Raw genomic sequence first — 27,077 nt, 5'->3', positions numbered from 1 at the left:
TGGCTACATGCAACTCAAAAGAACCAGAAACAGAAAAAAAAAAAAAAAAACTAGGTAAAGGACTTATAGTCACATTTTTAATTAGGTCTGTTTATATAGAAAACAACTAAACAGCAATTCACCAAGCCACTCTTCTGTCATACCTACTGTATCAAAATATAACTATCCTAATCACCCCTCCCAGGCATTCATATATTCATAATGCTATCTTATTTATAGCAATTTATTTCAAAAGCCTGCTTCAGTAGTCAGTTAAACAAAACTCTTTCAATTAATACAAACATATAAACACAAATTGTATCATCAAAAGTTAACAAATACCTATAGTTAGTTGTCTTAAATATTTAAAAAAAAAAAAAAAAAAAACTTTGCTAAAATTATTGATTACACTTTATTTTTAGGTCAAGATATTTAAATATTTACTTTCATTGATAAATGAAACTGAATGAAAAAATAACAATAAATTAATTCAAATGTGAATAACACAAATTAGCATGAGTTTCAGATTAGACATAATCACTGGTTCTAATCATAAAAAAAAATGTGAAATCACTCCCAAATACTTTTAAATACATGTATTATATACACATACACACAAATTAACATACCATAAACTCCAAAGCATATAATCTTTCACAAACACGTGTAAAAAATATCTAAATCAAATTTTTAAAGTTATAATTCAAACATTTTTCAAAATAATCTGTAAAAATTATTTCAATTTTTTGTAATAAATTAGAGAAAAGACAATCTAACTTGCAAGTTTAAATTGCAGATTATACAAAAACATCAAAAATATGTTGTAATTTTTAATGATAGTTAATTATAAACCAAACCTAGTTAAAATAGAATTTAAACATGAATGTTAATACAGTGTTATTCATAAATCTAATATATATCCTAAGTCGTCCATCTGAGACATGCAAAATGCAAATTTAATTTTGTTGGTTAGCATACCAGAATGGGAAATACATAACTTATCTTTTTTTTCTTTGCATGCACATTAGTATGTGTGGGCATACTAGTTCACATGTGTTTGAAGTAAGCACTTTCATGCTGAAAAACACAAAATGTTATGCTGAATATAAACACCCCAAATTATCGCCACGGTATAGGAAACACTGTCTTAGTGAAAATACTTTTGATAATGTTTAAAATAACTGAGGATTAAAACTAAGGAACCATTTCTAAGTCAGAAAAGAAGCTTTGTTAAATATTTCAATCCAACTTTTGGTATAATATATTCTTGGGAATACCATTTGCTAGACATCCATCTGGTCCAGATATATCCATTGAAATGCTATACTGATATTCATCATATTTTAGGACCCTCTTCTGATAACTCATAATCTAGAGACAGTGTTATATGCATCATGGCAATGATGCACAATTGATCATACGAAACGTGTGATCAATAGTTTCTTAAAACAGTAACACAATCCTATCTCACCAATTTACACACTTTATGGGTATCATAAAAAGACTGAATTTTTTTCAAAATGGTCTCCATTAATGCTGTAAGCATTTCTTATAAAATCCTATATGATATTTTAAAAAATTTTGCGACTGGAAAAGCATTTATCAATAAATATGTGAAAAAATACAGCCTATAGTTGCTTTCTGAAGAAATACCTTCTATATGCAGAGCGAATCAAAATTACTGCACATGCATTTTGCATGCAAGTTAGTATATTGAGTTTTTAAAAGTTTAATCAAATTGTAGCAGCAAATAATTCTCTCAAGAGTGCTGACTACTAGACTGAAACTTTTCCTTAAAACTACTGAAATTATACAGGAGGAGCAGGATTGGTTTAGAAATCGTATGCCCACCTCTAACTCTATTATGAAATTTGTTCATACCGTAAAAACAGGCTTTAATTCTATGAAAAGTTCCTTGGTAGTTTTTGTGGATTTTCAAGGGGCCTATGATATTATTTGTTCGAAAAATCTCCTAAGCAAATTAGCAGAACAAAGAATAAATGGAGAAACAGAACTAGACTGAAAGATTTCTAACTCGGAGATGGGTTAAGACTAGTTGGAAAAATATAGAGTCCAAATACAGGTAGTCTAAGATCGGCCTTCCACATGGTTCAGTGAGTATTAATAATCTCATCAAGAAACTAAAACAGGTTGAACATATCAAATGAGCATGTTTGCTGATGGCAACCTAGTAATATGTATGGAAACTAGTAACTGTTGAAATTATCAAAGACAGAAACAGTAACTTGAGATTAATATGAATAAAGCTCTGAAGACCCTTCAATCTTGGGCCTTGGACAATCACATTATCATAAAAAAAAATCAAAAACTATGTACCAGTTTTTTACTTCCAGACATATTGAATATGACTTTCATTTGTATTTGGATAACACACTACTATGTGGAAGTTGTAGGACAAAATACCTTGGGTTATAAGGAACAGTAAATTAAAATTTTCTGGAGCATATCAGGCACACTGTGATTAGTGTCAAAAAAAGATTGCCTATCTTAAATTGACTGCTGTTACAAAATGGGGCTATACTCAGGAGACACTAAAGCTCACCTACAATGCCTCTATAAAACCAGTTTGTCTCTACTCCTCTTTGGTCAAAAATAAAATGAGATATCAGGAAACTAAATAGGAATGGTAAAACAGTCTAATTTCAGTGGATACCATCCCACATAGATATTGATCATAATGAAAAAGCAGATGTCTTGGCTAAGAGGGATACGGAGTTATTTACTAAACAGAGTTCCATTCATTTCGATTCTGTTAGAAGAAGTATCTAAGAGAATATGCCAGCTTACAACACAGAACTACAAATTAAATCAAAGAATAAACACTGGCAGAATATCAGGAATGATTGAAATGAGTTAAATTGCAGTCAACGTAGAAAAGCTGTGGCTTTTTCCAGACTGTATATAGGGCACGAATGCTTAGCTGAACATCTCAGCAGAATAGGCATTTTTTATGTGAGTGGCTTGACGTAAATGGATTGATTTCCGAATAAAGCCATAAACAACAACAACAGCCTAATTCTCTCAAAATATACCATTACTGGCATAAATGCTCTTTATATGACAAGTAAGACAGTCGAAAAAGGGCAGTGACAGTTACTCAAGAAACAATCAGCATTTTTAAGACATGGTTCAAATTTGAAAACTTAACAGTACAGCAGAGAAGATGTGACTGGTATGACAGAGTGAGATTTGGTAGAAAATGCACAGCAAAAGGAGATGTTGCTGATGTCGCTCCACCCATTTTATTGATTCAATAACTCCGGAATTAATCTAACCTTCCACTTATGGGGACACTTTGCCTCACTACTATAGAAGACTCACTACTTACAGGTCTGTAATAGATATAACTCTGTAACAGCATGCACTGGACACTTTGCCCTATACAGCTCAAGCAGCAGTTTGCCTCAATCAGAAGGGTTGGAACTTCGAATGCATACAGTATTCATACAAGTCATTCAAACCTTCAAGTCAGCAAAGCAAAATCAACTAGTCCGTCGGGTATTAGAAAACAGGGTTGCCACTCAAACAGGAAAGTGAAATTTTGTGACTTTTCCAGATTTTCCAGGTGCATTTTAAGAAAATTCCAATCTATCTGCATAGTGTGCATTTCCTGTGCTAAAGGGTAAATTATTTATGGTACCACTTAAAAACAAAAAAATTTGCAAATTACATGACTTATCCCCAAAACATTATTATTATAACTATAATAGGAGTTGTTTTCTCTGCTAAAGATTGAGATTAGAATCTGCCCAATCTGGATTTAAAAATGTCTTTTTTCGGCAGACATTTTGAAGCTAAATGAAAGAAAGAAATCTATTTAATGATATTTTTAAATAAATTCAGGTATATTTATTTAGCAGCATACATAAGCAAAAAATATATGCATTAAATTTCGTGATGGTATGTCATTATACTAATAGAATTAGTTTCAGGAGTACGACAGAGAAAACTGCCTGAAATTTGAAAGTACTATTAGCTAAAAATAAATAAAGTTAGAGGGAAGAAGATACACTAAATGCTGTGAATAACAATAAAATAAAGTTAATAATTTAGAGATTAAAACCTGAATTACAACAATCAATGATATTTTGTGGACTATGTTGTTGCTTATACTCATTTGTCTGATGTAGTTAGCCTAAACCGATGAAATTCCTCGTGGCAAGAAGCGCAAGATTATTCCTGTCATTGGCAGCAAGCAGCCTTGAGCACGTAACAGGTGACAGTGCGATTTGGCTCAGTTCTGCCCCCGATTTTGATGGAGAGCACCCGGGGGGGACAGGTCTGAGGGTCTCCCACCCCTCTCACCTTCCACCAAACCATACAAGAGGATTTCTGGCTCAATGTACATTTAGAGTGCCGCCATGCCCCACCAACACTATATCCATGCCTTCTGTGGGATTCGGACCCGGGCTTTTCGGAATGGCAATCAGCGACACTAACCATAATACCGGTTGGGCTGCTTGGCAAATATAATTATAATAAATGGTTAGCCTAGATGATTGATTACCATTTTTTCTTATTTTACTGCAAAATGACCAATAAGGCATTTATTAAAAAGAAAAAAAAAAGGTTTAAAAGATTTTGTGATAAAATCCTAGTATATACTAGTACAGTCTTGGCACAATTTTCAAAATTGTTGCAAACATCAAAATAACCTCCTTACTGCTCATAATGTCACAAAATCCCGTGTATACCATATACTAGGATTTAAACGATTTTGTTTTATACGAGAATGGGAAGGTATTGTCTTTCATGCATGTCAACATGCACATCTGAATCTCTCAATTTTCAAGGTTACTGGAAACTTGCTTTGCATTTTTAAAAGACAATCTGATTGGAGCTGCAGAAACTGGCTTCATGCCAGTTGCCCAAATGACACTCACACGATACATAATTCACCAAGAAAGTGATGGCTTGGCATAAAAAATCGCTTTTTGGGGTGGGGGACTGCCACAAGAAATTCCCTGACTGTTCCAGATTTTATATAAAATATTTAAATTCCCTGACTTTTTTAGGTCTATTTTTCTACTTTTAAATTCTATGACTTTTCCAGGTACTGTGGCAATCCTGTCAAAAGCTTATGACTTGACCTTAGTGGAAACTTGCTCAGAAAGAATATTTACATGTTCTGATTCTCACCATAGAAGAGAGCAAAAAAATTACACATTGAATTATATTGCAATATTAGTTTTGTATTGCAAAAAAAATCTCAAAACTGAAGATCAAATCTGTGTAACATGGGCATCACTTCAATAGCGAGATATCATTATGTAATACATATTTTCTAAATTTTATCAAAATATTCATATATATATATATATATATATATATTTACTGTTCCTCAATTTATGCAAACACCCATATATATGTTATTTACAGCTTTAGACCTAATTTCTATGTTTACTCTAAATGTTATATCAGAAATTTAATAAGTACTTGCCAAAATCACATAAGCAGTTCCAGTTTTAGTACAGAATTTTACTTTAAAATAAAATTGCACTTACATATATAGAATACAAATGAACTTCAGTTATTTTCTAGCATTAAGAGAAAAGGTTAATTTTACTTCAGCAAGATATATTATTATGTCTGCATAATAAAAATAAAAATTAAAATATTGTAAAGAAAATATTGCTACATTACTAACTTTAAAATTATCAATAAAAAAATTACTTCAAAAAACTGTTATTTAGGCATTTTCAAAATTATTCAGAACAGAATATGTATGTCATAAATTGAATATAAATACTTATTACAAAGAAATAGTTTTTACATCATAGCTCTATTAGTTATTAGCTTTTTATTATATGTGTATATATATATATATATATATATATGATGATGATGATATTATTCTACAGTAGATTAACAAACTTAGAAGAAAGAAAGTACCAGATACCTTTTACATCTGATTTGAGCAAATTTGAGTTCAGAACAGTTAAAGTGTAGTGAGGTGGCAGGGATGCTTTGCACATGGCTGTAATAAAAGCATCTCGAGGAGTTGTCATATTTAATGTACCACATATGCTGCTATAAATCTGCATGGCTTTAAGGATATTTTCAGTTGCAGTTTCATCAGTACTATAAAATTAAATTTAAATTCAATTAATAAACATATAAAAGGAAGACTTAAATTTTCACTTTAAAAGAAGAAAAACCACATGAACTTTATGCATATAAATACAATTCCATTTTCCTAGGCACTTCCCAGTCTGTTTAAGACTTTTTGTTGTATACTTCAAAAATGTGATTAGAATTTGGTTGACTATGGATCACACATTGCTCCTGCCCCCTGCTGTCCCTCCAAGATTTTTGAGAATAAGTTTGGCAACAATTGTAGTGGTAACTATGGCTACAGAATTGCCTCCGCTGCTGTGCCTCTCAGATTTTATGAGAATAAGAGAATAAATCTTGCAACAACTAAAGTGGTAAGTATGGCTACAGAATTTGTTGCACAAGCTTTAAAAGAAAAAGGTTTTTAGGTTTGCATTAAGAATTTGAGTTCCAGATTCGACGAAATGAAATCTATTGCAGATATTAGGGAGATTTCTCAATTTGTTGTGTTTTAGAAAATGAGGACTCCTATGTTTTAAGTTTGTGGTATTTAAATTACAAAAGTTTTCTCAAGTTCAGAAATAATACACTGGACTTATTCTTGATGTACAGATAAGCAAAATTTTCAGTCATTGTGATTACATATAATTTGAAAAAATAACTGTGAATATAATTCTACTAAATGCTTTCAAAAAATTTGGAATGGTATTTTAATTTGTAGATGTTGAGCAAACATTTTATGTCAAAACATGTAGCAGTCAGCTGTAAAAAGTAAAAATTTTTGCTCACAAAACCCGCCTTCCTAAAAAAAAGTGGTAAACAAATTCAATAATTTTTTTTTTCTTTTTTCTGCTTGCTTTGCAAGTATTATTAATGTCTCATGCAGCATTACAGGATCATCTAGTGACATACATTTACTTCTTTAATTATCACACTATAACATTACACACACATTCATTGAATATATATGTGTGTGTGTGTGTGTGTGTGTGTGTTTGGAGGGGCATGAATGGGTGTATACTGAGAGAAAGATTAAGAATGAAAAAGTAATACAGTACAAAGTCTTTAATCCGGATTCGTCAGGACTTCGATCCGGATCAGTGGTTTTTCAGGATTATAGATCATCAATTTAAATCTGGTAAGATGGCATGCAGAAATTATAAAATTAAAAATATGAAACCATTATTTATGAAATAAAGCGCAATTATGATCTAAAGGGTATCAAACTTTACAAAAAAAAAAAACCTTAATATTTATTTGTTTACTTTATTAAACATTTTTTTCACATTTTTTTTCAATGTAAGTGTTTAAGTTATCCTTTATCCATTTTTTTTTCAGCAATTCCACTTTTTGTTTGATTGACATCGAAACATGCTTTCGCTTTGTAGATCCTTTGGCAGCTCCAGAATCAGAAACTCTTTTTGACATAATCGAAAGTTCAAGCCTACTTTTTATAAGATTGCTCTAACAGACTGCAAAAAATAATAAGCTGGATCCAATTAGAAGATTAAGGAACAATGCAATCTGCAACATTAACTGAAATAAATAATTAGATAATTTTAGCCTAGCTTATACCGTCCGTTATCCATTGAACATGCATGCGTAAATGTGTTATGTGCATGCGTAAAGATATTATGCGCATGCGTAAACACATGCGCAGAAAGTTTGCAGCTTTGAGGTCCGGATTATAGATCATTCCAGATTATGGACGTCTGGATTAAAGACTTTGTACTGTATGTTGTTATGAATCAATAAAGGGTTAAGGGTGCAATGATAAAAACCTAAATTCTGCCTAAAAATAAGTTTTCTAAGTGGTAAAGGAATGCATAATAATAATGCTTAAATTTTATTATAAATTTTACCACAGCTACAGAATAACTTGTTGCTCAATTTCACTTTTTATATATATTCATGTGCATGCACATAATTTGTTGTTCTATTATTTCATTTTTTATATATATTCATGTGCATGCATGCACATACATGGTGGTAAATACTGTATACTGTGCAAACTTCGCACAGTGACATCTATCGCTGTTAGTAAGTGAAGTAAGTTCAAAGAATTATATTTATACAATACACCGCTTTTGAGAATAACAATGGAATTTTATGATGTCATTTTCATGCAAGAAAACTTAACTGGAAACATTATAAAACATCACAACTGATAGATTATCAAGTAATCAATAATACTATGCTTTCAAATGTATTAATGCTGGATATGATAGGATCAATTATGTTTGCATAGTGTGAAAATTTGATTGACTAAAAGTCATCTATAAACTATTGTATAACAGTACATCTTAAAATATTAAAGGCTTTGTCTTCATGAATTAAGTACGAAAGCCTAATATTTTCACAAGCATGTTATTACACATAAACAGATTGTTAACACATGGAATAAAATAAGGTACCAGAATTCGTGTGATTTAGTAAAGTGAACATTTAATGCATTTAATCCAAATAAAAACCTTTTTTTATAGCTAAAAGAATTCCTATCCTCTTTTCACAACATAAACAAAAGCTACATACATTGGCACTCACAAGCTCACTGAAAAACTGCTAGAAAATGAAAATTGTTTAAACACAAAGTTAGTTAAAACTAGATGTGACACAGAGTTTAATTCTGCTGTGTTTCCACATAGTCTAAAATATTTACTTTCCTTGAAGTGGATGTGACATTATAACTTTTCATTTATATTTTTCTTAGAGGTCATTCTGGTCCCATCCCCCAATACACACCATAGACACACAATTCAGAGCATGAATTTGATTTGCAAATTTTGTGCAGCATTTATAGAGAGAAATATGAGTGATATATAAAGTTTTAACTTGTAATAGTCCATTTTTATAAGCCAGTAGTAACAAAGCACTATTTAGAAGTAACTATTTAGAAATAAAGTAACATCACCATTCTTAATCTAACGTCAGTAACATAACCTTCCCTCTTATCACAGCAGCTTTAATCCAGCTAACATGTAGTCTGCTGCCTATCTACATCAACAACTGTGATGCTCTAAACTTCTAAAATGTATACATAAAATAGTTGAAAAATGGATTCACCCATCATGGCACTTATATTGCATTTAATTCATAACATTTATTCTATGAATGAACAATATACCAGTTATTCACAAGTGGATCTTAATTCCATAAGTGTATGGAAATAATCTTAATTCTGCTTGTGAATCAACAACTCTATAAGAATTTAATCTTAATTATATAACAAAAATCAAATGAAAGAAGCTCAGTCCTTAAAAAAAATCCACTCAATATACTAAGAAAATATTACATTTTGCTGTTGAAGAAAAGAAAAGAAAAGGAAGAATGAAAGGGAGATATACACAACTTATTTTTGCATTATTATGACTGAAAAATCAATTCTGAATGCACAGAGTGAAAATGCATATCTTTAATATTAATACCAGTATAATGTGAAATTTAAAAATCTAATGTTATTTCAAAATTTAACCATGCCTTCTGAAGTCATTTTCTTCAACATTTTTCACTGCAACTAATATAATCTAACATGGCAGAAGAATAGCATGTCAAATACTACATTATTTATTTTTCACAACAGGTTTATATTGTTCATGTTTTTAAATTTCTTCTAACATATATATTAAATAGCTTAAAATATTATACTGATAAATGGACCTGAAAATTAAGACAAATATTACAGATATTATATAAAACTAAGAAAATACTCCTTTAAAATAAAATACTTAGAAAAGTATATAAAACTTACGACATGCCTACCCCCCAGGAAAAAAACAAGCACGCTAAATCATTGTAAATAATTTTAAGTACTAAGAAAAAAATTCCCAAAAGAAGTATGAAGTATAAGGATTCAGAATGAAATTGAAGAAAGGATCTAAGAGATAAGGAAAATCCATAAAAATGAAAGAACATTAAATAAGAAATGCATTTCAGTAAAAAGAAAAAATAACACAATCAAATGAAATTACAAAAATCAGTTATTAACAGGAAATTTTGTGAAGAGTATTATTTTTGATGAAATATAGAGTAAACTGGAGATGAATAAAAAACATAATAAGATAAATTCGAGGAGAAAGACAATAAAGTCTTCTCTGAGAAAAGGGCATAACATAAAAAATCACCTAATTAATAATGGGTAACTGGACATCAGATTTTGAAGAGATAGCAGCTTTATATGCATTACATGAATCTGAAAAATTAACATCTGCAAAGAAAACATATTACAAAACATCCCATATGTCATAACGAATTAGGTTATGGAATAATATAGAACTTGCATGTACGCAAGAATTTCCTTCTAAGTATAAAGATAAATCAGCTTCATAAAATGTTATGATAAAAGAGAGAAAATAACAATAAAGCACTTTAAAAGTACCTTCTTACTATGAAAAAGTGAGAAAGCTAATAATGAAGAAAGGTGTTACGGATCACATTTTGTTACATTGTGAAATGCAGGAGCTCAATAACTATGTTATATAACACTATGTTAACTATCTGAATGTATTTTCATAAAAAACTGTCTAATACGAGAAAATAATATTCCTATGTATTGCATTTAAACTGCAAATGGGAAAAAAAATGGTGGTTTTCTTTCAAAAAAAAAAGAAAGAAAGAACTTGAAATGATACACAAAAGTGCTTAACTGCAAACATTAGACTCACTAGTTGAAATTTTTGTTCAAATTAGCAAAAATATATCAAGTAGTTTTGGCTGAAACCATTTTGGACACATTTCACTAAACTGTCTATTACAATCCAAAGTAGTAAGCAACAGAAGTAATGACAATGCCTATAACAACTGAAATGAACTAGAAGGTTCAGTCAAATAAAAAGGTGGTAACACAGCAGAGAACAAACAAATGCAACAGTACAATTTATAGCAGTAGTTCACATTCAGTTAAATGACTTGCATACATGATATGCTGGTTGAAAATGGTATTTCAACTCAAAATTCCTCCATAAGCAAACATACGGACATATGCTTTTTATTATCCAAAGGCATCCCATTCAATATTCATAGGAGGATGCTTATGTTATATGTAGCATATGACATATTATGAATAGCTGCTCATACAGCAAAATGCGTGTCCCTTTCAGGTAACGAAAAACCTGTTACACAATAAAGACCCAAGAAATATGACACAATCATTACAATGGAATTCAGAGAAAAACTCAATGAATGCATGATGTGGACTGCAGAGTGAATTTCACTGGTTCATCCTACAATTACAAAATGACAGTTTCAAGTAATACAACTGATCAAATATAGGGTGTCTCAAAAGGTTTTTGCCAAACTTAACATGCTTGTCTGTCATACCATGACAAATAGGATTTACATAGGAACTTATGTCAAAAAATGCATCCGGTGACCGCTACGGGGCACAGTTCGCAGACGTACAAAGGGAGAAAGAAAGTAAGTCCAAAGAGATATTAGTAAGATTTTTACTACAGAACATGGCTAAATCACAGAAAATGTTTAAAATTCCTTCCATTTGCCACAATGCATATTTCACAATGTTGATGCTTGGATTCATGAACTGTTCAAAATGGTAGGTGCGTCACGGACACATGCCGCCACTTCCACGATAGCAGTGACGAGATCCATATCTGATGTTCTGGCTGGCTCGTGTGTGTGTGTGATTATGACAAAGCCTCGAGGGCTATCTGCCTAAGGGGAGGAATGCCTTCGTGGAGGACTTTCTAAGGGAAACTGGCTCGTATACATGTTACACATGGGGAAAACCACGAAAACGCCCATGCAGCCAGCCCGTTCGCGGGATTCGAACCTCGGACCGAACTACCAGTGTTCAGCGACTTTACCGCTCGGCCACTGGTGGGCTCTGGCTGGCTCGTATACCGTGAACTTTATGTACCCTCACAGGTAGAAATGTAAGGGAATCAGGTTGGGGGATTGTAGTGGCCATGTAACTGGTCCACAGCACCATACAAGTAATGCATATCGGCCAGTTCTGAGTTAGTAAACTGATTCATCCTTCTCCTGCGATGAACTCGCCTGAAATGATCCCGCTTCCCATTTTCCCATAAGTCTGAAAACATTGCTCTCTAGCTGTCATTGTTTGCATTTTTTGACACAAGTTCCTATATAAATCTTGTTTGTTATGGTATCGCAGACCAGTATGTTATGTTTGGCAACGACCTTTTAAGACACCATGTATACCTGTCAGGCAGTTGAAAGAGAACCAGTACTAAATAATTCATTCCTCACTGCCAAATGTCACAACTGTTTCTATCCTGAAATATCTGGCTAAGGCTATATGGTATAAAGTCAAGGTTATATTTTCAAATGAATGGCTGTTCCATATTTATACAAGAGAAATTTTAACTCAATTTTTTTATTTAACTAATATAGGACACTAAAGTGTGGAGTAGGCACAAAAAGCAATATTAATTTCATCAGAGAGGATATTTACTCTAAAACTGATAAATAAATGCTCATAAATAACTTTCCATATGCAGAAGCAAAAGTAATAATATTAAAACTAACAGATCTTACTTGAAAGTGATTCATACAAACAACATATTAATTTGAACAGTGCTTCCATACAATACTGACAGAGCCATTAAAAATGGAATTCAGGCAATAAAACAAACAGATATTTATGTTGAGAGAAGTGGCTCTATTATCCAAAGGAATAAATCAGAATCATTTAATTCATGCTGCTGAATATACAACAGACAATACAAATGACATTGATTTACATACAACTAAAAATGAGAATTAAAAAAACAAAACTGCATTGCAATTAATATTTAATTGCAAGCCAGTGAAAACTAAAACAGCAGACATGAAGATCCTCATTAACGATGATGATACCAAAGATTATATCTTTGATACAAGTAATAGAAAGATAGGTAAAAGAATTGCTTGAAAGAAGTTTATAAAATATAGTTTTTCTAATTATGAAAGTTTGATAGTTTAATTCAAATGATGGCTCAAAATGGACATGCGTAGCTTAAATAAATAAATAAATTGATTCATATGCTATAAATACATTATGAGTTCAGTGAAATGACCACTTTGAATGTCTGCATTTCTGTAAAACAAATGTACACTTTATCAACTGGAATCTGAATGGTGTATCACCTTGTTTCCCTCTGTACTGTTCATTTGTGCTCCTTTGAGGTTCAGGTTTTGGGGGGAAGACATTTGGTTGCTGTACTTTTAAAAATAATCCCCCAGATATACGGCAGCGTGAACAGAAGTCCTTTTTTGCAGCAAGGCCTATCGTTCATATCACCACATTAATTAAGTACATTTATGAACTCATGGTGCAAATGGGCTAAACAATTCATTGACATGATCCTAACTTTGAGCTAGATAAGACTAGTGCATCTATAACAGAAATACTTTTTGATGAATCAAAACAGCATATTTTTCTGCAAAGTATAACATTACAGCTGTGTATGACTGCTAGTAAAAATGGTTATTTCAGGAACTGGACGCCAGTAAATGACATTCGATTCATTACATCAATGGGAACCATCACAAACTGAAGAAAGTACAATAATTATGAAATAGGCATACTAATAGTAACAGAAGCTTATAAGAATTTTGTATTTCTTCACTCAGAAAATATAAAGAAAGGTAAAACTGTCATTTGAAAACCAGTGGACATAAAAGGATATATTGAGAACAACACAATGAACTTAATTTCTTGAATAATTTAAGGAATAAATTATACATTTATACAGTTATGATTACCATTGATCAGACATGAGCACACAAACAAAAGTACATAAAAAATAATAAATTCTCAATTAAAAAAATACATTTTGAAAATAAAGTATTCAATGATGGAAAAACTTTATATTTAAAAAAAAAAATAAGACTCTTCTGCATTCATCTAAGAATGGAACAAGAGACTTCATTAAAATTTCATAAGTAAAGTAAGATGACTTCAACCTATTTTAAGAGTACTGTGGTGTTCTTGATGGATATTTGCAGACAACTAATGCAAATTTCCAATGATCTTATAACACAATTACTATTACTACCAATTAACACAAATTACTAACATATTTTAAATGGCAGTGACTTTTTCATAAATTCATATGGTTATACCATACAAAGTCAGAAACATGTGACATCTTGGATAAAATAAAATTGCAGCAAAGCATATAAATGTACCACCAAAAATCATACACAATAGAAGCACTGCACATATCAATTAAGACTGCAGATCTTAACAAAAATGAGTTTCATTTTCTACAGTACTTTCATAAAATATTGCAGGTAATTTCTTAATTAAAGAGAACTGTGGTTTCTAAAAGAATGAGTGTCTGATACCCTCTCTCTACCTTTGTGAAAATTTTAGCGATTTTCAGTAACACACTAATTCAATGCATATATTCACTACAAATTCTGTATAAATACAGACATTTTCCAGAATTTAGAAAGGCATATTTTAAGGTACTTTTATTATCCACAACCCTCTGAAAAGTATTCAAATGGCAATTGACAAAACACTATATTGCCATGAGCACAGCAAACAAGCTGCGATCATTAGTGTTTTTTTTTTTTTTTTTAAATAGAGTTTGCTGGCTGATGAAAAAGAAAGCAGTTCATTTCTTCAGAAATATGACATTTAAACTGAAAGTAAAGCAAGCAAAAACTCATGTTTCATGAAGCTGTATATTGTAAATGATGCAAATTTCATGGATAAAACATGCGTGTTGATGCAAAGTTTGTACAATTTTCATGTTTCTTAAAGTGAAAAGAGATCACTGTGTACAGGGTAAAACAACAGCATATGCAATGCAAAATTTGAGCGATTATGATTTTTTTAAAAACAGACCACTATGTACATGGACCGAATAATAGTGTGCACACTGGCAGGTTATACCACGATAATATAAAATTTCTGCAAAGTCTCATATTTTTTAAAGTTAAAACAGATCATTACATATACATGGAGAACACAGTAAAAAAGGTAAATGTTTTATTATGGGCATTTCTTGCATTTTTAATTTTGTTATTTGGCTGCTGTTTTATGCAATTCTTAATGTGCTACCATACAGTGGTTAGTGATGCTGACTGCCATACCAATGGGCTCAAATTTTCAAGAAGACATGGATACCTGTAAGTGTATTGTGTCTGTGTGCCAAAGGGGTAAGGAGAGCCAAAAGTCCTGTCAAGGTACTGGTGGCAGGGAAGGAGGAGTGGACTTCCCTCCCTTAAATTGGGGCAGAAATTTAACGCTCAGCTAGGTTCAGCAATACATCTATTACCTTCTACCTGTCCTGTGCCACCATTCTTCAAAATGGTTATCTTTCATGACTTAACTTAGAAAACATTACGTCACCATCGGTTGATGACTTGCAGGGGGTGCAGATAATCAGAAAGACACAATTTCATTTAATATTAGACTTTTATAAAATTCATTTACTTTCATGCTCAAATGCTCCAAAATTCCCTACTGCTTACTTTAAAAATGTAAATTATATCTTCTGTGCTTTGATATTCTACACTATAATTTTTGCATTTGAGCTACAGAATGCCTTTCAGTGTCCATAAAATAAAACGCAAAACTTAAAAAAGAATTTTTGTTGGGTGCTGGGGCTCTATTCTGTAATAGAGAAATAATTTGTTAAAGAAACTTTTTAAAGTTCATTAAACATAGCTAAAAATTATACCTTGCATCAATGAGCAGAGTAAATGCCGCTAAAAGTCCACACCATGTTGAATTCACTATTTGTTCTGAAAGCTCAGGAGGGCATTCATCACTTGGTTGATCACAAACTGGATCATTTTCAGATGTTTGCTCAGTTTTAGAACTTTGTTTTACATGAGGCAAATCAGAAACTTCTTGTTTGTTAAGTAAATCTGATTCGTCCTGGGAACAAGTGTCTGAAGGTTTTTCATGCTGAATGATAGCTGCAATGCTATTTATAACATCTAAAAGACAGGAATATGCAACAGAAATTCCATAGCCATCAGGTACACCCGGTGCTTCTAATCTATCAAGAAGTTCTAAACTGAAAATATAACACATATGAGTACACAAAGTCTATACGATTATTATTACAGAGAATTTTATTGTTAACATAAAAAATAACTAAACTAAAATGCAAATTAATGCCTACTTGTAGACTTGCAGAATCCAGTTAAATGTTGGAAGGGTATTGCTCTTTTAAATGTCACCATGGGTTAAATAAGCCACAAAATGCTATTAAAAAAGGGCACAGTTTTTTCCCCACAAAAATGCAATTAGCACACCTTCAATGTTTTTCTGACTTTAACTGGTGTAGAGAAATTCGAAATTCAAATGAATTTTATGTATTATCAAAATTCAGCTAGAAAATAAAGTATAGAAAATTTCGTTTTTTATTTGCCTCTTTTGGTCACAGCAAAGCCTAGTTTGAACGTGAAGAGGATTAACATCAATTAACCTGCAGATATGCCCAAGCAATGTGAGTAACTTTGAAAATGAAATCATCATAAAAGACAGATCTTTTGCAACAGTGTAAATAACAAAAATTTTTATCACATAAACAAATAACAAGAATTTGTAACACATCCTTTAAAATAATTTTGAAAAAATTTTAATCAGGGTAACAAAAAATCCCACATCAAAAATTTCATTTGTAAATTCTATATAACATACCTTTATATTTTACATACAATATTTTTTTAAAAAATTAACATTTCACAATATCTAAAAGATAACATTAATAACAATCATCAGAGCTGATGATAAAGTTCAAAACTTCTAAAAGCGAAGGTAGCATTTTTTACTATATAGGAGATCATCTTTCTCACGGCAAAATATAAATGTTAACTTTCAGAGTAAAAAATTTTTCAAAGATTCAAAAACATATTTTCAAACTGATATATGGATTACTCTATCAGTCAACTAAAGTAATGTACAAATTAATTAAATATTTTAATTAAACAAAATGCATTAATTTAAGATACATAGTCAAAATATTGAAAGGTGTTTCTATAAACATTTTTGTAAAATGATTATAATAGTAAATTGCAATAATAAATATATCACACATTACAGAACCCACTTAATGCAAAAAAAAGGCTAACAAAGTGCACAACTATACAAAACAAACAACTATATGAAGTAGGAGTTACACATTATGAGTAATAATTAAGTCACAGCACCGTATTTCAGAGATAATCAGTTATTTATCAGTCAATAATCAATCAGTAACAAATCAGTCAAAAATTTTGAGACTTAATTAATCCTACAATATATGTAACATTTCAAGACTGTGAAACTTACCAGACCAAATCAAGAAATGTAGCCTTACAAATTTAAAAACTAACAAAGTGAAGCGATAGAAGAAGAAAATAATTTTCAACTAAAACGTGTTTTTAGTCTTTTACCTTTTAGGTTCCACATCCAATTTAGACCAGTCTTAGAGGAAACGTACAGTAATTTTCCCCCTAAACAGAATACTCATGAGGAACAAAATTCTATATCACACTAGATTATTATGTAGTCATAGTTCTTGGCGTTACTTTGTGAAGGGAAAGTAAAGCATGCTATGCAATGAAAACTGAAGATTCTCACTGCTGGCACTTAAGCTCGTTGCAAGTGAAACATTTTAATGCCTTGGGTATTACAGGTTCATCTAACACCCAGGTAACTTCTACAAATCAGAAAAAGTTTAACTGTCAAAAACCTAATGAGCAAAATCCACATGTACCGTTTAACTTCTTTATTCTAGAAGGTTCATATTAAAATGTAAATTACACTTAAATTAAAAATTATGCAAACTGTTATCGAAAAATAGTATAAACTTACAACACAGGTTTACAAGTTCCAGATGGTACAGGATTCATAGGAAGCCAAATGCCACGATACAAAAATGCAGCCTGTGGTGTAACTCCAGGTCCAACTGGCAATCCAGCAACTAAAGCTGGTGGCTGACCTTGCACAGCAGAGGGAGGTGGAGTACCACTTGATAATGTACTTGATAACACAGGATTCCCAGCATTGGTAGATATGAACATTGATTGAACATAGGAACCCAGAGCATTCACAATATCTTTGAATATTTTTGTGCTGTGTGGCTTCATGTCATAACACTGGCAGAAAGATCTGGTTAAAAAAATTTTAAACATAAATCAAATTTTGCATGTAACTGCATATACAGAAGGAAGCTTAAAATTAATAGTTATACACCCCAGGAAAATATAGCAAAACCTCATTTAACCAAACTAATCACAGGGAAGCAATTAAAAAAAACAGGAAATTCTTATTAAAAAAACAAGCACACATCATATTTGACAATATTATTTTTAAACGAACTTCGATAAAATAAACTTCAAAATGCTACTTTACCTTTGATTTAAATTACATAACAGATACAGACAGCTTTAAAATATCACATTTTTATTGCAAGACACAGAAATACTGCCACCATTCTAGATGCCAGAACAAAATATAAAAGCAGCATTCCTCGCAAAATGGCAGACATTCATTTGAAATGTTAAATTATTGAAAATGATTGAAACCCTGGATATTCTGACTTTGTGCAGTTTATTCACTTCTAAAGAAATATTTTGGTATTGTGCAAGTTCTAGTTGTTCGCAATTACATGAATGCCACTTTTGCGATATGATGAATTGATCATGGTGGACCAGTGCCTTGGCCACCCTAATCTCCTGATTTACCGAGCCTTGATTAGTTTTTCTGGAGATATCTGAAGAGCCTTGTTTATGCAACTCTCATTGCTCATATATCAACAGCTGCTGCATGTGTGCGTGAAATATCTGGCATCTTTGCCAGTGCACACCAGTCGCTCCATAAACGCTGTAAATCATGTATTGCTCTTGGTGGACAGAATATTGAACAGTTTTTGTAAACATCTTGTTTCAGTGAAGTAAGAGACCCTGCATTTATGACTAAATAAATAAATTTTGACCTGGTTTTCCTATGTGAATATTATTCACATCTTTGTTCTGTACCTCCCGTCCAAGTCTGTACCACGATTTGGAATCACCTTGTATATCTCCATACACTACCAATATGTTTACTTTTCCAATGACTGGACATTTGCTAATTAAGCATTCATCAGGAATGGGTAAACCTAACGGTCATTTAGCCATCCCATCATAAAGATTATTGCCCAGGGTTTAAAACAGGGAGGCAATTGAAGTAGATCCATCAGAAAAGGGATCTCTGTCCCAGTTTTGCTAGGAAACCTTTTGGGGAGGAGCAAATCCAGTGATCTCCTGCCTCTCTTCCTCTTCCAAAAACCTCTTGAGACAATTTTCAGTTTAATAATATTTTAAGTGCTATTCCAAAAAGAGACATCCATGCCTTCTCTGGAAACTGAAACTGTACTCCAAGGCCAACAGCTGATTTTCCTACCAACACTGAAAAAAGGGCAGCAATTGGGTAGCAACATAGTGTTGTACATTTTTGTATTTAAATCCATTTGATTGCATTGCTGTTTTGTGTTCTAATATCATCATAATAGTCATTTAATTTATATTTTTGTTTAGTTACTGCACTTAGGGTAATAATTTTTGGGTTTATTTTTGTCTACTTAAATATGTAGACACATTAATTTAGAAGTCAAACAACAAAAATCAGCATTATATTTGCAAATTTTCATAGGACTAGTTTCGATGGTTTTATTGAACTTGGCAGCTGAGGATGATGGTTCGGTAAAAGCATCGAAACCAGTCCTGTGAAAATTTGAAAATATAATGCTGATTTTTGCTGTTTGACTTCTAAATTATTACTTGTTCAGCATGTTATTTTATCTTAATTAATGTAGCCATATGTTTTGTATATAAGTGGTTATTTCTAGAACAGATCTGCGGACCTCTCAATTCTGTATCATGCAATGTCTAAATTGTTAACACGTTGAGCATGGCGCCAAATTTGCTGTCCTTTCCGTTCACCCGGCAGCGAACTAAGCCATAAAGCTAAGCCATATTTTTGTTTAGAATGTTTCAATACATTTCATTAAAACTAAATTTGATCACATTTCATTGAGACTATATTTATTTTTTAACTTTCATAAGCCAAATGAAAATTCCAGTGCCGGTTTCCAGGAACAGATGCCAGCCACACAGAAAGTTCACTGCCGGTCCCCGCGCTCAACGTGTTAATAGTGGCAAATCAGAATCATCGATATGGTTAGAAAATGCTCTTGATGAGCTTTGAGGAAAAAAAAAAAGACAGACAGCCAAACTGACACCATTTGGCATTTTTTCACCAACTTTCTAGAAAGTTTGGGAAAGTGGATTTTTGAAGCTTTAAGAACCATTTCTCCCGAAGCTTCCACAAACCTGTGCCCCACAATATAATTAGAGCTTTAACAACCATCAGTAGCAGTTGTCAATTAGCAGTTCGAAGTACATCAAAGAGACTGGTTCAAACCGTTAACTGAATAGCATTCTAGAGTTTACCTCATGAGAGAACTCAGAAATTTATAACATCTACCATGTGCTAAGGATAATTTGTTAAATACCTGTGCTCTCCTTGACTTATTACCAGCTATTTATTTTGCTGTGTGTTATTATTAATTACAATTAATTGTCAGTGTCTTCCAGCTTCTCTGAACTGATTATTTAAAGAAACATCAACGAACTGAGAGCTTGCATCAATACTAAGAAATACTACAATATATGAGGCAGCATCAAAAGCATCTTGAAAAAATTATATATTGGCAAAAAAAAAAAAAAAAACAGTAATTCCAGGTATAAAAAGGAAAAAAGTATAAAAGGATATAAAAGGAATAAAAGTTTTAAGCATACTTTTGTGAGTAGTACACTGACACTCTAAATCACAAAGAGTTTGAATTGAACTAGACAAAATGATCAAATTGGAAAAAATAATAGTTCTTGTTTCAGAATACAAAATGCATAATATTTTGTCAAATGCAATGCAAGGCACAAAAAGACACCTTTCAGTATCTGATATGGGGTGTGGCACTCTGATGCTCAGCTGTGTGTGCCGCCAGTCCACGTCATGTTGTGTACGTAAAAACTGCCAAATCGACAGCAAACTCACCCACTTCGCCTTTAGCTTGAGCGTAGGATGTACAAATTTTTGTGTAGAAGTTTTCTGTTATGTTATGATAGTTGTGTTAAAAACATGGTGCGTGTGAATAATGTTTAGCAAAGCAGAGTTACATCTTTGAAGGATATACACCGAGCCATAACCCTTATGCACCATAAGTTAGCGACCCGGCTACTCGCATGAAGCTGCAGACAGGTTGTTTGTTCAGGAGTTTGTTTCCAGGATTCTTGTGTTTTTCCCTTCAGCTGCTGCTATGGAGGAGACGGCTACTGCTAAGACACCAATTTACATTCCTATTGACCCAGCATTATGGCTTGCTATGCGTGAAACAACTTTTGCTTTAGCCACAACCAAGACTGTTATAGAGCCAAGGATGAAATTGAACTACTATGATGCTCATTTGCCACCGGACATTACTTTGTTGGTTCGAGAAAGCACAGATTCGTCTTATGAAGATCTCAAAGCTGCCATTACTGAACAATGTGGGAAAAGCAGTACCAATAAAATCCATAAATTTCTTGCCGGTGAGCAACTTGGAGACAAAAAGCCATCAGAATTGCATTGTGTCATGACAACTCATGCTGAAAAACACAATGTGTCTGACTCATTGTTACTAGAGTTATTCATGCAGTAAATGCCGCCAAATGTCCAATCTATGCTAGCGTAGGTTGAGCCGCTTGATTCGTCAAAAGCTACCCGCATTGTTGAAAGAATATTGGAAGTTACACCCACTCAGGTAAGCCCAGTTTTTTTACCCATATCAGTAAATTTATCTAATAATTCTAAATTGTATGGTGAGGTTTTGTCTCTACGATGATCACGCAGTGTTTCCAAAAACTGCAATAATAGGAAGCAAAGCTCTTCAGCTAAGGCTGGTTCGAATTGTTTCTATTGCTGGTATCATCGCAAATTTAACGAGAAAGCTAAGAAGTGTGTTCCACCAGGTACGTTCCAGGGAAAATATAATGATGACTTTACCCTCTGAGTCTCATCACCTGTTTTACAAGAGACAGGAACATCAAATAAAATATTTTTGTGTCACACTGGCTCAGACATCAGTCTCCTTTCAGCAACCAAAGATGAAGTGTGTCAAACACCTATCATGTTTTTTCTGCAGCCAACGGGCTCCTATTCCAGCTTACGGACAAAAATCTCAAAGTACTGACCTTGGATTTCGTTGCTATTTTAATTTTATTTTTTATGTGTGTTAAGTGTCAAGAAATACTGGATCTGAATTTTCGCATTATTTTCATTTATTACCTGATTTAAGGAACAAAAAGCTTGTTCATTTAAAAGCGCATTTAAAAATTAATCGCAGTGTAATTAACACACATTTGAATTCTCTTAAAACAATTATTACAAATAGTGTATTTGATAACTTACTGTCTAATTATCCTTCACTGTTGAAGCTTCCTGATCTTAAGGAGACAATTAAGCATAATACTATGCATTTCATTGAAACTATTCGTCCTCCTGGTTTCACGTAAGCCCAGGAGACTAGCTCCAGATAGATTACAAATAGTTAAGCATGAAATTTTTAAAAATGATCAATTTTGGTCACATGCGACCATTTAAAAGTAATTACTCCTCTCCTCTTCACATGGTGTCAAAGAAAGGCACAAACAAATGGAGACCTGTGGGAGATATTCGGAGGTTGTAATCAGATAGTGAAGGATAAGTATCCTATTCCCAAAATTTGTGATTTTGCAGCAGAGTTGCATGGAACAAAGGTATTTTCTCGATTAGACTTGGTTAAAGTCTATCATCAAATACCAATTAATCCCTCTGATATCCATAAAATTATTGTCATTCCTTTCGGACTTTTTGAGAGCACAAAAATGCAGTTTGGGCTATGCAACACACCTGCAACCTTCCAACGCTTTATTGATAAAGTAACTCATGAGCTGCCAGGAATATTTCCTTTTCTCGACGATATATTGATTGTGTCAAAAGACGAAACTGAGCATTTGATACATTTGAAAGCTCTTTTTGAAAGATTACATAATTATGAGTTAAGAATTAATGTATCTAAATGCTGGTTTAACATCTTTGGAGTTTTGGGGTTTTCACGTATCGGAACAGGGTTTAAAATCTTTACCCAAAAGGGTAGGAGCGATTTCCTGAACCAAACACCAGGAAATTTCTCGGCATCTTTAATTTTTACAGAAGTTTAGTCCCAAGAGCTTCACATGTTTTAGCTCCCTTGAATAGTTATTGGAAGGCCAGCCGCATTAATAAAAGGAAAACTTCACAACCAAGCAAAACCAAAGAATACCCTCTCGAATGTGACAACAAAGCACGAAAGCATTCACCAACACAAAAAAAAGTAATTGCTGAGGCAATACTTCTCAAACACCCAATTCCTGGTGCAACCTTGAAACTTTTTACTGATGCATTGGATGTTGTGGTTGGTAGCTCATTAATACTATTGCATAATTCAGTTTGAGAACCCATTGCATTTCTATCCACTAAACTCAGCAAAAGTCAAAGGAAATGTCAACTTATGATTGAGAACTACTGGCTATTTATTTGTCTATTAGAAAGTTTCAGCATATGCTTGAAGGCAGGGCCTTTACAATCTACACTGACCAAAAGCCCTTAATACACGTTTTTAAGCAGAAGCCCGAAAAGTGTTCTCCACGACAACTTTTGTCATCTGGACTTTTTAGGCCAATTTTCCACTGACATATGATACATCAAGGTCATGACAATATCGTTGCTGATGTCTTATCCAGGGTACAAATAGATGCAGTATCTGATAATCAGAACATTGATCATAAAAAAGTTATCCAAAGCACACATTCAGGACTCTGAAATTCAAAATTCTTTATCTCAATCTTCACCGGATTTTAAACTAGAGAAACATTACTTTCCTTTCAAACATGTTACTCTCTACTGTAATATGGACACAGGTATACCTCGCCCATTCATTCCTGAATCTTTTCGCTCTAAAAATTTTCAACAGATTCATTGTCTTTCTGATGCTGGTATTTCAGCTTCAACAAAATTAATTATTAAGTGCTATTTTTGGCCTGATATGAAGAAATTTATTAAAAGTGCAGCTCAATCTTGTTTACAGTGCCAAGGTCCTAAAATTTATAGACATTCGAAATCACTGTTGGGTACCTTTTCCTTGCCTAATACAAGATTTGCACATATCCATATTGATTTCATATGTCCTCTTCCACTGTCCGAATGTAACCATTATTCCATGACAATTAGTGACAGGTTTACCAGAGGGCAGGAAGTTATACCTACTGCCGACATGTCAGCTCAGACGATGTGCACAGTGTTAGTGCATAACTGGATAGCTAGATTTGGCTGCCCACTATATATAACAACAGATTAAGGCTGAAATTTTGAATCTCACTTACTTAAGGATTTAATGAAAATTTTGGGTACACATTGCATTAGAACTACTCCTCGGACTAATGGGCTGATAGAGAGGTTTCGTAGGCAACTTTAAAGTACAATAATGTCTCATAACAATCCAAAATGGGCTGAAATTCTGCCTATAGTTCTGCTGAGTATCAGATCTGCCATTAAGAAAGATATAAATGCTACTTGTGCTGAACTTGTTTATGGTACCACATTTACACTACTCTTAGATACGCTGTATGCTACTAATTTCGTCTCTCCTTCTGAATCTTATGTGGCACAGCTTCAATCAGTCATGCATTTAATTAGACCGATTCCAACCTCTAGCATGTTCAACCATCAATTTATGTACACCTGGCACTTCAAACCTGTTCTCATGCATTTCTGAATATTGATTCTGTTAAACCTCCTCTAAATCAACCTTACACTGGTCCTCATGCCATTGTTAAACGAATGTACAAAAAAATTTTTTATTGATGTTGTAGGGATTTATATTTTAACTAATATTTTAAAATTGTATTTGAAACTTTCCTATAAGCCTTCATTCCACTAATTGTCAGTGCCAGAATAGTTAAATGTTGCAGCGCACATGAACAAATGCAAATTTTTTACTTTGAAGGAAGTATTTATAACCTGAGTTTCAGTAGGAGAAAGGGAGAGTTAGGCTCTAGCTGCCGTCTCTGCCGTAGGTGTGTTTGCTTATTGCTGGTGGCTTAATTGCATTTATCCGCTGCCACTAGCTTGAAAGGAGGTTTAATTTATGGGATCTTGCTGAACGGCTCTGTAGGCTAGTTTTATCACTTGTTAATATTTAAACTTAAGTTTCAATTATCTGACTTTCAGTTATCGCACAAGCAAAAGCGAAGTTTCTTAGCATCGAGTTGACACATTGTACATTTTTCAAAGATTTTAATAAAGGGTACTTAAACTCTTCTCCTGTGTAGTTTTCTGCTACTCCAGTATTCAGACAGCTCACCCACCTGAACTCTACAAAGTAAATAAAAAGACTGCAGTTTCAATTGATTGTTTAAAACCAGCATATATGTTGTCAGAACATATAGATTCACCTGCAATTCCTCAGATTCCACAGGAAATCTGCAAAGACTCAACAATTGCTCCAAAACAAGTAGTTACCTGCAGTAGATGTCATGTTCATTTTCCTGAAAATCTAATCACTATAATATGATTGAAGCTTTATCTTGTGGTTTGCTACAAAAGTCATAATGTATAAATACTTGATCTTTTTTTTTTTTTTTTTTTTTTTTTTTTTTTCAAACGTGTTGGGAGTTATATAAAATTCTTATTAACTTTTTATTATTTTTGTTTAACTAAGTTATGCATTGTAAGAATATATATTTCAATAAAAATTTAAGTGATGTTCAGCTTGCATGTGCCGCCCATCCACGTTATGTTGTGTATGCGAAAACTGCCAGCACAACGGCGAACTCGCCCACTTCATCTTTAGCTCAAGTGTAGGATGTATGAATTTTTGTGTAGAAGTTTTCTGTTATGTTATGATAGTTGTGTTAAAAATATGGTGTGTGTGAATAAAGATATGTTTAGCAAAGTGGAGTCATGTCTTTGAAGAATATACACTGAGCCATAACCCACTCACCATAGGGAAAAAGGGTTAAGATAGCCAAAGCAACCAGCTGTATCAAATTTAAAACACCAGATCCAAAAGTAACTAAGATGTATTAAAATGTGCAGGAAAGGTGAGTTAATATAAAATATGTAATCTCAACTCTTAGTCTCTCCTATCACCAATGACAATAAAAACTGATTTCTAGAACTTCAGACCTTATGTGATGAAACCTGTTTTCAGTATCATGTGGAGTTAGTCCAAAATATCGTGTCACAGGTGGTTCTTACATGCTCACTAAGCTATAATATGTCACAACAGCTGGAATTCTATCATAGAGCTACTCTCATGCCTATGTTATATCATATGTTTGTAGGGTATTAATACTACATCTAAAACTGAATAACCATTGTGGAAAGCAAAGAAAAAAAATCTAAAAAAATCCCCCCCCCCAAAATGACAGGAATGCAAGAACACCATGGACAGAATTAGAAAAGGGAAATGGAAGTAAAAACATTCCTAAATCACTTGCTATGAAAGCAAAGAAACAACATTTTCATAAGAGCCAATTTCATATCACAGAAATTACCAAAGATTCCTCCAGGCTTCCTGAAATCAAAGACCTGATAATGTTTTATCAATCCATATGCACAGTAATGAAAAAAACTCTTAAATTCCAAATCATTTTATAAAGCTTTAGAGTTATTTTACTTATGGCAAAACACATTCTGCTCAGAATAGTGATATCAATGAAATTCTCATTATAAAAAATTCAGGGTTTGTAGGGTTTCCCTTATTTTGCATAACAAATTTATTTTAAGTACTTTACTGAACTTCTCAACTTCCTCTCACATTTTCTCGCCAGGATGTAAATTTAAAGTTAAGTGAGTATTTAAACGGGTGAATCTCTGAGTTTATTCAGAACGTGTTTTTGCTAGCCAGCAACCGTTTTGTTGCTATTTCGCTGTTATGTTAGTAAGCCTCTTCGACATTCCGGATTTTTGTCATGCCTGTTAGGTTTTTGTGAGTCAACCTATTAGGCGTATTTTA

General features: G+C 32.8%; 1 protein-coding gene across 1 annotated transcript in view; it reads right to left on the bottom strand.

Annotated features, from left to right (window-relative positions):
• The window catches only part of mon2 (Mon2 homolog, regulator of endosome-to-Golgi trafficking), a 261,987-nt gene that overhangs the window by 145,304 nt on the left and 89,606 nt on the right, over positions 1-27,077 (bottom strand). Inside the window, exons 12-14 of the mRNA XM_085807699.1 lie at positions 17,834-18,130; positions 15,708-16,049; positions 5,900-6,081 (exon numbers count right to left, since the gene is read on the bottom strand). Coding sequence (XP_085663825.1) covers positions 5,900-6,081; positions 15,708-16,049; positions 17,834-18,130 — 821 coding nt within the window. The remainder of the gene's footprint in view (positions 1-5,899; positions 6,082-15,707; positions 16,050-17,833; positions 18,131-27,077) is intronic.

Source organism: Stegodyphus dumicola, chromosome X1, assembly GCF_044657685.1.
Source record: "Stegodyphus dumicola isolate Sdum_Otavi_A_Nest chromosome X1, ASM4465768v1".
Lineage (NCBI taxonomy): Eukaryota > Metazoa > Arthropoda > Arachnida > Araneae > Eresidae > Stegodyphus > Stegodyphus dumicola.
Note: the sequence above shows the minus strand (reverse complement) of the source record. Positions and strands in the feature narration are given on the sequence as shown.